Genomic DNA, 14960 nt, shown 5'->3' on the forward strand with positions numbered 1-14960 from the left:
GCAACTTTCCCACTTTGAAGTCCCAAAATTAATAATGTCGCATTGCTTTCGAAGTTATCATAAATTATTGCTCTACCACATCATTAATCCGCTTAATTCATCTTCATTCACACAGTAAATTTGCATTCCTCTTAAATAAAATATGAATTTCAACTAAGTTTAATGCAAATTAATAATTGTTGTTTTTAGGTGAAAATATTGTAATTATGAATAAAAAATGGGCCAAAGGACTATTTTCCACCCAAAGTATTTTTTTATTTCAAATTCTTATCCTTTAATCTTAAAAATTTCATTTATTCACTCATAAATAATTAAAATTAACGAAACTCTAATTCTTTAGAATTTTTTTTTCCATCTTAAACCCTAAAAACTAAAATAAGTCAGATTTTAAAAAATAACATTTTTCCCCTATGATTTAGTTTTTAATTCCTAGCATCAAATCTGTTGTTATTGCTCATGACGAAGATTTTCCGATGTATCATCATGCTTTGACGATCTCTCTTCCCTCCTCTAGACGTCTGATCGACGTCAAATGAAGCTAAAGAGACAAAGACGAAGATCTTATTTTTTTTTGGGAAGACAATCATCTTCCCACAAGAAGACATCTCGTCTTCCTAGACAAAAATAAGATCTTCGTTTTTGTCTTTCTAAACAAGGAGTTTTGTCTCTCTAATAAGCTCTTCTTCCATCGATGTTCTAAAAGATGGAAGAGAGACTATCGAAGTATAGTGATGTGTCAAGAAATCTTCGTTGTCGGTGATGACGTTTGATTTAGTGTCAAAAATTGAAAACTAAACCCTAAAGGAGGAAATACCATTTTTTAAACTTGAACTAAAGGTAAACTTTTAGTTTTTAAGATTTCAAAAGAGAAAAAAAAGATTAAATTTTAATTTATTTTTAAAATTACAAATGAAAGTACATTTTGTGATTAAAATCAATAAACTTAACTTTTTATAAGTAAATATTTGAGATTTTTATAGTTAAAAGATAAAAATTTGGTAGAGAAGAATACTTTGAGTGGAAAATAATCCTTTGGCCTAAAAAATTTTGAACTATTTTCTATGCGGAAAATAGCTTTAAATTACCGAGGGCACAGCACAGTCTCCTAACCCACGCCCGGTTTCAAATTTGCCAGTCTTAAATGGATATCGTGATCCGAAACTACAGTATCACCCTCTACAGTTGTGTTGGTAGTAGAATTTTAAGGGGTGTTCTAGTAATTGTATGTGACTGGTCAAGTTAAATTTGGATAGGCTATCATGGTGCCGTCGTTTCCAAACAACCATTAGTCCAACACGGCGGCAACACTCACATGCTGACTTCGTTACATTCACAACTAACATGTACAGCATCATCATACATGCATTCATACACATAGGACATACCATACGCATGACAACAAAGCGGAATATGCCATTCCACATTTTCCATTTAAAACGCAGCGACCTGCCCTATAAATATCCGCCTCTGTCTCGTTTTCCTTTCTTCACAGGCAATTCCCATAACACGAAATCAATCCAAACACCACCACAGAAGAAAAATATACAGAATTTTTCTGTATTCAAATGGGCGAGGTTTTGTATCTTAGTGATGCTTACTCTTTTAAGACTTGGAATTTGTTATTCTCTTTGGAATTTGTTGGTGACTTATCTTACGTGTTTTGTTGTTGTGCAGCAAAAGGAAGCTGCTAACAATGACGGTGAGAAGAAGCCTGCAGCTGACGCTGGTGTGAAGAAAGACGACGGCGTTTTAACTGTCGTTTTAAAGATGGAGTTGCATTGTGAAGGCTGTGCGAAGAAAGTCAAACGTGTGATAAAACATTACGAAGGTAATTGATCATTAATTATTTAATTAAGTGTTACGATAATGTTGTTATTTCATTTGATTGTTAAAGTTAATGAGATTGTTTTGTTTATTTGTTTAGGTGTTCAGTCGGTGAAGACAGACTGTGATGCTAATAAAATCACGGTGGTCGGCAATGTGAACCCGACGAAACTGAAGGAGAGATTGGAAGAGAAATCGAAGAAAAAAGTCGAGCTTATTTCTCCTCAGCCGAAGAAAGAAGCGGGTGCCGGTGGCGGAGATAAAAAAACGGAGGAGAAGAAGGCGGAGGAAAAGAAACCGGAGGAGAAGAAAGCTGAGGAAAAGAAACCACCAAAAGAGGTAATTATATCTTGATTTAAAATACCATTTAACAAGTCGAGGAAAATTTTTCGATGATTCAGTTTTTGAATTGATTGATTTTTTTACGAGATTTTGGTTCGTTAATTTCGAAGTGCACTGGCCCTGATGCCTGAATGGCTAAATTTCGTTTTCGAATTTACTATTCTTGCAGCTTAAATTAAATAGACGAATAACTAGTTTTTATTAATATATTTGGTCACGCAGAGTTCCGTCGTTTTGAAGATTAGGTTGCACTGTGATGGTTGCATCAGCAAAATCAAGAAGGTTATTAAAAAGATCAACGGTGAGAATAACACTAAAATAATTAAATTAATTAATATTTGATTTTATATTGAGTGACTGACTATGATCATACGTGGCGTGACTACCAGGGGCTGATGATGTGAGTGTAGACAATGGTAAAGATCTAGTGATGGTCAAGGGAAGTATGGACGTTAAGGAGATGGTGGCTTATCTAAAAGATAAACTCAGAAGAAACGTTGAGCTTGTTCCCAGCAAAAAGGATGATGGAGGTGAGAAGAAAGATGCCAAAGCTGCCGGAGGAGGCAGCGAAGGCGATAAGAAAGAGAAGGGAGCTGCCTCCACCCCGGCACCCGCCGCCGACAAAGGAGAAAAGAAGGAAAAGGAAGCTCCTGTTGCGGCTGCTGGTGGTGGCAGTGGAGGTGACGCTCCTAAGATGGAGGTGAGCAAGATGGAGTATTTCGGTTACCCCTACCCCCCGCCGCCTACTTACTGGTACAGCGCGCCAGTATACGGCAACCAGAGTTACCCCATGGAGCATCAGTATCAACAAGTGGTTTACATGAACGACGCTTACCACAACCCTCACTTGCACGCTCCGCAGATGTTCAGTGATGAGAATCCGAACGCGTGCTCCATCATGTAAATGAAACAATACGTCAATCATGAATAAAAGGGTGGATAAGGTAAAGCTTTTATTAGTAAAGGCCTAAATTGTAAATAATGAAGTGAACCGGGAGAGAAAAGTGATTACGTAAATACCAAAAATTTACTAGAATTTTGGAATCATAGGGTTCGCAATTTAGTATAGTATTAGACTGGTGCCGGCTGGGTTTGGGTTGGGTTAGGTTAGGCGGTTCAGTTGGCTGATTGTTTGTTGGATGTGTACTTTGTTCGTTCTTTTAATATGAAATATTAAAAATTTTATATTCTACTTTAATATTTTTTTGAATATCAATATAATAAATATAAATAATAATAAATTGAGTTATATTTTTTTTCTAAGGTGCGCACGAGGTGAGCTGGTGGGACGATGATGTGTTTGGTGAAATTTGTCTCATTTAGTTAGTGGCATGATTTGTTGTTATGGTGGGCATTGGATATGTGGGTCAAAACGTGGTAGTTTTGATTGTTGACAAGGTCATGTTCGTGAATCAATAGATAGTACAATACAAACAGACTGGCCTAAGCAGGTACTTTGTATTTCAGTACTATCATTGGCCCTGGTAACTTGAGTACAAAAATTTCATGAATAATTTATTCTATTCTATGTGATAGTGAAAGAACTTAACAGTGCCAAAAGGTTGAGTGGTTTGAAAAATTCATCTATGAAAATTTTACCTTATATTCTTCGGCTTTTGGTGACATTTGACTCCAGGTATATTTTGATCGCAGTCCCATGGGCTGACACATATTAATAAATAAGCTTAAAAGGATAAACATCTGGTTTTCTTTTTGTTTGTCAAATGAGAGCTAGGGAATATACATTATACAAAACGCCATTGAAAGAGACGACATTTCTTGAAGTTGAAAAAGTAAAAGCTTTCCTTTACAGAGCAGCAACAAGAAATATGAGAACGCACGGCATGGATGACTGAAACAACAACACGAAATTAACAATTTCTCGTTTTGATAGTGATGTAAGGTTACGTATTTGTTCCCAACTCCTCTGCGTTGAAAGTAAGAGGATAAGACAGAGACACACTCTTAACTTTTAATGCCATAATTTACATCAAATAATTATTTTCAATTATACGACTCCTAGAATGACAAATTAATAATAAGAAGATACTAAATCCTTAACAGTAGTGTGCATCTAGCGCCCGTAATCTGTTGGCTTCCAGTAACCAAGATCGATCGACCGGAAAAATAAAAACACTTTGGAGCATTAGAAACAACATCAATTGCCTTTGCAATGACGCTCTAGGCCAACACTCCAGGGCCATTGGATAAGCAACCATATATGTTGATAGAGGAATTAAACATCAACATCACCATCAAATTTATGTAAATACATTTACAAGTCCAGTTTAAAAAAAAAAAAGAATTATAATTATAATTCAGGAATACCAAATGAGGAAGATGATGGATTGATGATGAGAAAATGGACAAAACAATTAGCCGGTAGCACGCACGACATCTTGACAGAATACCAAATCCATATTTCAGATACATTCATAAAGATAGAGGGCAATTATAATTTTCTTAATTCGCTAATATTTTGCCCTTGTCGTTATCCATATTTCACGTTGTATGACTAGATCTTATTCTTAGAAGAATGGCAAACACCATTACCTAATAATTAAGCTGCTTAATTAATAATTAGTGTATTAGGTTAATAACAAATTAACAATTCTTTTGGAAGATAATCTTTCTATATAGTTAGTTACAAGCCACTTAGCCAGGGTTGGGTTTCTACAATATATTCAGATTGTTAATTAAGATACCACGTCTAATGAGTTTAAGATTAGTGAGACTATTATTAACCTTTAACACACTTTTATCTGTTTCTCTAATACCATAGATATTTAGTTTAATAGTTAAAACAAAGTTTAAATTAAATTTAATATTAATTCATAAACAAATTGATCAAATCGATCGGTCTAGGTTTTAAAACAATATCATATATTAACAAGGCAATTAGCATATTTACATCAATTAAAGCAGTAAAAGACTCACCTAACTTGCCGCTTCACTAATTGTTTTTACACATAAAGTATAAGCTTCCACCATGCCCTTTAACTATTTAAGGGTTATGTGTAGTATGACCTAAGAAATTATTTCAAATTAAAAATGTAAAGCCGGTATAAAGCGTGCACCATGACCTTTAATTATTTAAATACTAATGGTTTAGATTAGATAGAATAATAATTTTCTTTAATTCTTAGAGGAAATGTGACAACATCCACCTCAATTTCCAACAAATTTTTGGAGCCATTTGTTCCTTTCCTTTATTAATTATTGATTTATATTTGCGATTTAGCCCTTGATCTTTGATACCAGTATTTAAATCACAACAATGAAATAACAAGAATGGATTTATTGCTTTGTTTCTATGTTTTAACAACATGATTAATTATGTTAATTAATTTTTAGTGGATGATTAGAGGCCAAATGTCCTATACTTACGGATAAAATTAATGATCCCCCTTTTCGTTAATAATCTTATAAACCCTAATATTAAAATTTACACTATTTTAAATTTCACGTCCACAATTTTTTATTAAGCTTTCCTTTCCTTTGAATGAATATACTATATCTTTTCCATTCAAATCAAGCAACCATATAATATAAATTTCTAGCTTGTAATTTATGTTACCAAATTATATACTTTTCTCCATTTGAACAAGGCAAAGCATTTGAGAATAATGGACCGATCGATGACCAAAATTTTGATTTTACAATAGGTTTGGTAGCTAACCTCCGAAGATTTAAACAAACAAAAAAGGAAATCATTCTCCATAATAACCTAGTTCACCAATAACTTCAGACAGATAATGAAATTAAAATGGGGAATTAATCTGTCACCATCATTATACGTAAACTGACAAGACCATTGCAACAAAGAGGAAGGTGAGTCATGAATGAGTCCTAATTTCTGACTCAGCTTCGACTATGATTCTATGAAGCTGGCAATGCCGTTTCCCCTTGCCTATTAATTAAATAATAAAAAACTATGTCTATGTAGGATGAGTACATACATACATACATGGGCATGCATGGATGGAGAGGAGAGTTCGAAATGAAGCCACCGGACATGGCGTGGGACGTGCTCCACGTCATGAACACATGGCGCTGCATTGTATTGTTCAGATTGCACGCCACGAATTTCAAATACGTCCATACAAAGTTCAAGTCTCTTTTCCCCTAATGAAAATTAAAATATAGTTATACAGTCTTTATACATGGCAATATTAGCGTAATTATAGTACGTTGAGATTTACAACAATGAAACTGTATAGGGATGAAAGTTTAATCATTCTGCCAGAGCTTCTTGTTTTTAACAGTAGAGGATGATATACCCATGTATGAATGGTGAATGAATCATGGATTTACTATTACTAGTATATGGTGGATATCTTGTTTCTTTTTTAATTCCCCCTTTAATTAGAACTCATCTTCCCTTCAGCTGAGATGGAGAGATTGGAAGAGAAAACGAAGAAGAAAGTCGAGCTCATTTCTCCTCAGCCGAAGGAAGACGCGGGTGCCGGTGGCGGAGATAAAAAATCGGAGGAAAAGAAACCACCAAACGAGGTCATCATATGTTAATTTAACATGCCATTTCGCTAGTGAACGGAAATTTTTTGATGATTCGGTTTTCGAATTGATTGATTTGTTTAAGAGACTTTGGCTTCTTCGTTAATTCCCAAGTTCACCGGCCCGATGCTTGAATGGTTAAATTTCATTTTCGAATTTAGCATTAGTACGTCCAATCAAATTAAATAGCTTTTATTAAAGCCAAAGGCCTAATTCCCATTCAAGTTTATGTACGGTATCAAAATCATATTTATAAGATTTAAAAAATTAAAAATCTCATCCATAATATAATTATTATTAAAATTATTTGTTAAAAATAGAAGTAAAATCGTTATTTTATTAATAATATTAAAAAAATATAAAATTCATTATATTTTCTTTTTTAAGTTTTAAAACCAATAACTTCATCTCTATCTAAAGTTTTTTAACTTTGAAAAATCACATTTTTTTTTTAAATTTTTTCTTCGCCTCTCCGGCTATTATCTCTAGTGTCGGCGATCTCTTCTCTCCACCCTAAATTGTTGATCAATACATGTAAATAAATTTGAAACAAATTTTTTCGTCTGAGACGAAGAGATCCAACAAGATTTAGGCGAAGAGATTTGGAATCTTTTCGTTTGAGACAAAGAGATCCAGAGAACATATCTTTTTGTTAAAGAAGAGATCCAGATCTCTTCGTTTGTCAACGAAAAGATTAGTGAAAAGATTTCGTTGTTGTCATTTCCAAATCATTGGAGAAAGTGGCTAGAGGGAAAGAAAAAAATTCTAAGGCTTTGGGAGAGGGATATGATTTTTCAAAATTAAAAAATTTTAAGAGGGGTAAAATGTTAGTTTTTAGAACTTAGAAAAGAAAAATATAAAAAATTATATATTTTTTAATATTATTAGTGAAATAATGATTTTATCTTATTTTTAATAAATTTTTTTAACTCTAATTAGTTAATAAATAAAACTTTCAATTTTTTAAACTTTGTAGATATAACTTTGGAAAAGACACCTAAATTTGGGTGGGAAATAAACCTTTGGCCTTTTATTAATATTTTTGGTCACGCAGAGCTCTGTCATTTTACTCAAGAAGACTACTAAAAAGATCGATGGTTAGAACACTTACATAATGAATTAATTAATATTTGATTAAATATAAAGAGCGTCGGTGGCAAAGTAAAAAATTAATAGACTGACGATGATCCTATGTGGTGTGACTGCCAGGGGTTGATATTGTGATGGTAGACGATGGTAAAGATCTAGTAACGGTGAAGGGAACTATGGATGTCAAGAAGCTTGTGTCATATCAAAAAGATAAGCGACTCAGATGAAATACTGAGATTGTTTCCGCAAAAAGAGACGATGGAGGTGACAAAAAAGATGCCAAAACCGTCGGACGCATTGAAGAGGATAAGAAAGAAAAGGAAGTCGTCCCCCTCGCCTCGGTACCCGACATCGAGAAAGGAGAAAAGAAGGAAAAGGAAGCTCCTGCTGTGGCTGTCGCTGGCGGCAGTGGAGGTGACGTCCCTAAGATGGAGTATTTCGGTTGTCCTTACCCGCCGCCTTCTGCTTATTGTTATGACACCAACAAAGGAGGAGAAAAGAAGAAAAACGAAGTTCTTGTTGTGGCTGCTGCTGCTGGCTGTGGATGTGACAACCCTAAGATGCAGTAGTTTGGTTTATATAACCTGCAATAAGACCACCTAAGTTACCCCATGGAGCATCATTATCAACAAGTGGTGTACATGAATCACGGTTACCACCCTTAAAATAAATTCTAATGTAGCAATATGTATTGGAGATGGTTTTGGCAAAAAGGTGGTCACCTGCAGTACTCTCGGGGTATCCACCAAAAAGGGACATGGGCATTGAGTTTTTGGATCGGTAGTCGTATATATGAATTTTTTACCGGCGAATCGAGAATACCTATAGGTAACCTATAATAATTTCCAACTCCATTATCATTATTGGTCTTTCAACCTCTATTGTTGGTGGTTCTATAAGTTTTGTCACAGATTAACCGAAATCAATAAATGTATTTCAAAATTTGATACAAAGTATTGGCAATCCTAAATTATTAGCATCAAGGTTGTGAAAGTTGAATGTGGTATTCAAAAGCTGTTACAGAAGTGACGAAAAAGAATGGGTTGTTAATAAGTATGCATGGTTATGCATTTGATTGCAAAATCGATGCCAGTATGATGAGTAACATGCTCCATGCAACACAAACTCCGATTACTTGGGGAATAGATTCAAAACTTAGTTAAGTAGAATCACTTGACGGGTAATCCGCGGGTTTACCTATATCCATGAGTTTATATATTCTTTATCCGAATAAGTTGATCTGTTTTTAATTTATACCTATTTTAATCTGGATTTTACTTGATCTAACCTTATTTGTCTGTTTGCCAGATTTAATTGGAGAGAAAAATTTAGTATAATAGTGTTTATTTCATCATCATCATAATCAAACAAGATTTAAGAAGATATTAATTAAAATGATTCAAGTTTTTTCCTTTGCTTTTCAAACTCACAGGAGTTTAGATGAGAGGGCATTGATAGATTAAGCCAGCCCCGAAGATTAAACTAGTTGTGGTGGAGGGCAACATGAATGTGAAAAATTTGGCACCTTATTTGAAAAAGAAAATCAAAAGAAGCCTGGAGATCATTTCAGTGCTAGCCTAATCTTCAGAAAACAATCCCAAAATTAGCTATAATAAATAATGATCAAAACTGAATTTTGTTTATTTTCAATTCTAAAATAGCTCCTGCTTGCAGAGATGAAGAGCATTGCAATTGGAGATAAGCAGGGACTGGGAGTAACGTAGAAAAAGATTTTATTATTGATTTTAAAAGAAATTATTATTATTATTATAATTATAAAAAAAAAAATCATATGCCTCCATTGAAAGATAGCCTGGACTGTCGAAGAAAATGGTTTTATTTAATTTACGCGGAGTTGCTCTCTATACATGTTTCGGAGAAATTTCTGAGACCTTTACTAGTCTCTGTTTAAGGTCTACTCAATTTGCTTGTTCGGTTTCAACACTACAATTCACAGCTTCTTCTAAACCCTCATCAGAAAGTACGATTCTTTCATGTTTTCTTATTGTTTGCTGTAATCATGGTGCTACGTTGCAAACGAATCGCTCAAGAACCGCAAGAAGAGGCTGTCTCACCGTTGAACTCAGTCAACAACAACAGTAACAGCAACCCATCTCAGGTAACTATCGTTCATATCCATTTCTTCTTTAATTTTTTTCATCTGCTTCTTCTTGGTTGTTGTTTCATCATCCAAACAATGCCCCCGGATAAAAGTATCAGAGGAGTTTAGGAATTATAGGTTTTTTTTTCAGTTGCACTTACTGGACACTTAAGCTTACAGTCTTCTCTCTCTCTTTGTTTTCTGTTTGTTTGAGTAACATCAGATTTCCACATATAGAACTTTCTAGTTTTGTTGGAATTCGTATTTCTGTTTAATCATTTATGTTAGCCAATGATTCAGATACTCAAAATTTTCTATTTACGGAATTGGACTTAAATTTTGCCTTTTTCTTGCCAATACATTACCCAATTGGGTTGCCTTTTTCTACTTTCATGATATTTTATCTGCATCGTCTTCAACTTTGCAATTGATAGATGTGGGTATTCAATAGTACAAAAAACAAAGGATCTTGTACAGTACAATTGCTCAAATTGTGTCTACTTGCCAATTGAGTGATCTCTGTTGTTCTTTGTAGAATTCTTGCAGTACCAGGGTTATGTTCTTATAAATGTTTAGTTTTCGGGAAAAAAATAAAGAAATAATTTATGTTTCTTCTATAATTGCAGAATAATGCCCAAAAAAATGATGGCCAGAAGGCGAATGGCAACAAGAGGGCCAACCAAATAATCAATTTCATATTGATTATTAACAGCTATAGCTATGTCAATGAATTGGAGCATTTTGTTAAACAAATTGATGGTGGGCAACGCTTACCAAAAGGGTTCTACTTTTTGTATAAAAATGATATGCTTTCTAAACTGGACTGTTTCAAGTTCCATAGCACACATTCTCTGCTTTTGCTGTATCGCAATTTCTAATTGTAGTTGAGTCAAAGATTTGCAGAAGATGTTTTAGACTTGTAGCATTAGTGTACTGATACTTAGTATGTAGAGATTTACAGACAATGATACTGTTTAGAGATGAGAATTTAATAATTCTGCCATAGCTTGTTGTTTTTAACAGTAGAGGATGATATGCCCATGTATCAATGCTGCATGAATCATGGATTTACTAGTATATGGTGCAACAGAAACTCTTGGATATCTTGTTTCTTTTTGAATTCTCCCTTTGATTATTAGGTTTTTTCTGCCTTTTGCCTGTCTTGAGAAGTTAAATGTGCACTTAAAGTTCTTTTGAGAAGTGCATTAGTAATTTCATAACGGGATGATTGGTGCAGGAGTAGACAGTGTAAAGGGTGACCATAACTCAGTCAGGCTAGAGGTGATGGGAAAGGTAAACCCCTACAAAGTGAAAGAGATGGTTGAGTGTGAAACAAAGAAGAAAGTACAACTCATCTTCCCTTCAGCTGAGATGGAAGGTGATAGAGATGAGAATAAGGGTAATGAAGCAAAATTGCTGAAGCAAATAAAAACAGTACATAAGAATGATGTAGCCAACAAAAAAACTGAAGAGGTACTAAACCTTCAGTCTTGCTGATCTTATGTGTAAAGTTAGGCATTATTTGATGTATGCCCTGTTCTTGTTTGTTGCTGTTATTCTTCCATATTCAATCGAGTTCAGTTAATTATCTTATTTAATTCTACAGAGTAGGTAGAGTATATTTTAGCTCTTAAGCTATGCAAAGAAAGACAACTGTTGCTGAATCAGCAAAATGAATTATTCTATCATTGCCTTTATTGCTAATGCTAGCCAGAGTAACTCAGCATAGTACTAGTTGTTTACTTTTCTTGGGGGATTTTTGGCTCCTACAACTACCATAAATATGAAAACCAAATTGGATTTGATCTCTGTGTGCACCTCCTTCCCCTACCCAAACCATGTGCTGCATGTTAGTTATGTGAGGAATTTGCCGAGTCAGGTCAACTGAACCTATGATCATGATGTGTCAAGTGTAACATGGCTTAGTTAAGTTTGTAAACTTCAAGATTGTTCAATTACATAGGATTTTTGGACTAATTATTTTTTCATTATTTGTGCTTCAGAGGTTAACAGTTTTGAAGATCAAACTGTGCTGCAATTCTTGCAATCAGAAACTTCGCAAGAACTTGAAGATCAAAGGTGAGATATGAGACTGCAAGAAATTTTGTTACTTTTTCCGGTATGAAATTTAAAAGGCTGATGAGATACACCACAGACAACCTTATTCTACTGTTGCATAGCATTGTCTGAATAACTTATTGTATCAAGTGGCATATTAGTTATAAGATTAGCTAAGAATAATTTTGATATACAGGATTAGACATTGTGTCTATGGATGTAGACAAGCATTTACTGAAAGTAAAGGGCACAACAGACTTGACAGACCTGAGATCTTACATGAAAAAGGAGCTCAAGAAGGATGTTGAGATAGTGATTCCTCCTGAGGTCATGGTTCATGTCAAGAAAGGCAATGGCACTGCCAAAAAGAAAGAAAAGCTTGCTGGCAACATTTACAAGAAAGACAAAGATGCTGGTGCCACCAACAAGAAAGACAAAGGCACTGCTTTTAGTGAGAAAAACCAAGATACTGGAAAAGCCAATGAGAAAATTGAAGGCATTGCTGGTGTTGATGAGAAAAACAAAGCCAGTGCTGCTGTCAAAGAGCCAGACAAAGATAAAAATGATGGTTTAAGAAATAATAAAGACAGAAACAATGATGAAGAGATGAAATCCAAAATGTTCAATACTATGGGTGGTGAAAGAAATGGAGATGGAGGTGGCAACAAAGAGGAGGGTGAACTTAAAAATAAAGCAGTTGATAGTACTGGTAGTGAAACAGGAGTTGGCAACAGGGAGGAGTATGGTAGTTCAACAATCAAGTGCAATCCAGGTATGCACTATCCGCATGATGATCATGCCTATGGTTATTTGCCTGAGTGGCCCCTTTACCCCCCTGTGAAATACTTAAATGATCCTCTTCAACTTTTTAGTGATGAGAATCCTCATTCATGTTGTATCATGTGAATGATGGAAGAAGAAAACAGAGGAGGAATTATTTTAAAGATTTCCTTTTGAGTCATAGTAACTGTATGCAGTCCACACACACACGCACATATTTGTGTATATATTTTATCATATTCTTTTTAGATGTAGAAATCTTGTAATTTGATTTTTTCAGGTTTACATGTATAATTGTAACATTTGATTTTCATAATATATGACTTGATTGTATTATTTCTCTTTTCATTAGTTGTTATAAATAAAATAGATTTGTTAATTTATGTTCCTTTATGATTACAAACTCCACTAGATTGTCAAGGCAACTAGGGATAATTATTAATTTTTTTAGAGATCAAATTAGTGAAACTAGCACATGTTAACTTGTAATACTGTATAGGTTGAAAATTTGGGTATTTAATTAAACAAACCTTATTTGAGAGGATGTATATGATTTTGGTTATCACTCCAGGGGTTATATGAATATAACCATTAGAATAGAGTTGAACATATTTATGTCAATTTAAAAGAAAGAGTTTTTCTTGGAAGTTGAATCATATTCAACCCTAGAGTTTGATGAAGGCAGAGAAATTTCAACTGAAAACAACTATTTTCAAATTAAAACTTATTCTAAATTATAATTAATGTTTCGTATAAAATGTTAATTAATTATATTTTAGAGTTTTTTGTGATTTTTAAATGTTTATGGTTTGGTGTTGTATTTTCTGTTTGAGATATGGGTTAAGGAATTTTACTTGATGAATGCTGTGTTTTTTAAAGGAAAATTGGTACAAATGTTGATGAAAAAGTGATTTACAAAGGGTTAAGGTTTTCTATTTTCATGAAAATTCTGTTTGTAATTTTTCTTTCAATCACTGTGTTACCATCCACAGGTCATATTAAATATTTATAGTAACGAAACTTCCATTATTTTGGGCAACCAAGGAACCCTTTGCCAGTAATTGATATGGCACTCCCCCAAAGGTATTCCCTGCTTAAACCTTTTAATTGGATAATATACAACACATCAGGCACCTACCTATGTTGCCATACAAATTAAGTTACATTGATCTGCTGGTGTTGAATGCTATCTTATTCTCATCAATAATTCAGAATTCAAATAATATTGTGTTAGGTCCAAAGTTTATGCAAGGAAGAGAATCAGGAAGAGGAAATCACATGGAGACACTTGGCGGCAAATTAGAGAGAATAGTTGGCAGCCAGCAGACTAAAGGTATAGAAACAGAGAGCAGACAACAGGCTATGAAAACAGAAATAGTCCAGTGCGCACATAAAAGAGACACTACTGCAGAGCAACAGAGACAGAGGATCATTTGTACGTACATGACCGATGAGGTGGCAACTCAGGATTGGCCAAGCATTAATGAAAGAAGGGAAATTGATATAGACCTGGAAGGGGGAAAGAAAGGGGGGGAGAGCATTTTGAAGGAAAAATAGTATATGGGAGAGTTCCAGCCTCTCGAAAGCTGGAGGTTTTAGGTGCGGAACGTCAAGTCATTCAAGCTATTGTTTTGGCTATTTGATTAGTATTCACAAATAGTGATTTAGTTCTCATGTTATTTGTTATTTCACTGCTTTATTGTCAAAGCTATTGTTTATCATTCCAAAATATTGAATACAAAAAATATCCGATTTACATTTCCAAAAAAATATCAATATCATATTTGCTCAACAAATATTATTCCATTGTGATTATCCTGCACGTATTGCTTGCGGAAGTTGAGTGAAGTTGTTGTAGAAGTGTTGTGAGCCGAGAAATCTTGTGGCCTTGTTCCAGATCTGTAACATATTGCTGCCCACTGCACTAACAGTTTGAACTTTGAACACATAAAACAAATATTTCAAACGAAGTACTAATTTTGGTACTTGGGATAATGAAAACCATACCCTGCCTTGCTGAATACTGCACAAAAATGAAATGGATTTTTGCCATTTTCAAATTATATATATAAACTGGTCCTCTATCCACCAGGCATTATGTATCCTTATTTAATATTAAAATCAAAAAATCAAAATTCTTTTGTCTAGGTATAAAAATGAAAATCTTAGTAGTAAAAGTGACAAAAAAATGAAACTGTAAACCGTCTTTTGGAAGGCCCCGCTATTTGCAGAAAAACAGGAGAGGTGAACT

At 34.2% G+C, this 14960-nt stretch overlaps 2 protein-coding genes and 1 pseudogene across 5 annotated transcripts; all 3 read left to right on the forward strand.

Moving 5' to 3' along the window:
* Positions 1-1414: 1414 nt before the first annotated feature.
* Positions 1415-3773, forward strand: LOC123202392 (heavy metal-associated isoprenylated plant protein 6-like). Of its 2 annotated transcripts, XM_044618313.1 has the most exons (6): positions 1415-1574; positions 1675-1828; positions 1925-2163; positions 2389-2467; positions 2556-3110; positions 3431-3773. In XM_044618313.1, exons 1-5 carry the CDS (start codon positions 1566-1568, stop codon positions 3068-3070), a joined length of 996 nt encoding a protein of 331 aa, XP_044474248.1. In that variant the 5' UTR covers positions 1415-1565; the 3' UTR covers positions 3071-3110; positions 3431-3773. The 2 variants fall into 2 exon arrangements, with proteins under 2 accessions (XP_044474248.1, XP_044474247.1); XM_044618312.1 differs by lacking the exon at positions 3431-3773 and having other exon boundaries at positions 2556-3364.
* A 2185-nt stretch (positions 3774-5958) lies between these two features.
* On the forward strand, positions 5959-8778 carry LOC123202207 (annotated as a pseudogene).
* A 770-nt stretch (positions 8779-9548) lies between these two features.
* Positions 9549-14488, forward strand: LOC123201580 (heavy metal-associated isoprenylated plant protein 5-like). 3 transcript variants are annotated; one of them, XR_006498856.1, is made up of 7 exons: positions 9554-9889; positions 10498-10630; positions 11109-11344; positions 11875-11950; positions 12126-12701; positions 13702-13792; positions 13944-14175. XR_006498856.1 is itself a non-coding variant. In XM_044617158.1 (6 exons), the coding sequence occupies exons 1-6, from the start codon at positions 9791-9793 to the stop codon at positions 14264-14266; spliced, it is 1443 nt and encodes a 480-aa protein (XP_044473093.1). In that variant the 5' UTR covers positions 9549-9790; the 3' UTR covers positions 14267-14488. The 3 variants fall into 3 exon arrangements, 2 of the variants coding, with proteins under 2 accessions (XP_044473093.1, XP_044473094.1); XM_044617158.1 differs by lacking the exon at positions 13702-13792 and having other exon boundaries at positions 9549-9889; positions 13944-14488; XM_044617159.1 differs by lacking the exons at positions 10498-10630; positions 13702-13792 and having other exon boundaries at positions 9789-9889; positions 13944-14488.
* The last annotated feature ends 472 nt before the right edge of the window (positions 14489-14960 follow it).

Source organism: Mangifera indica, chromosome 18 (genome assembly GCF_011075055.1).
Source record: "Mangifera indica cultivar Alphonso chromosome 18, CATAS_Mindica_2.1, whole genome shotgun sequence".
Lineage (NCBI taxonomy): Eukaryota > Viridiplantae > Streptophyta > Magnoliopsida > Sapindales > Anacardiaceae > Mangifera > Mangifera indica.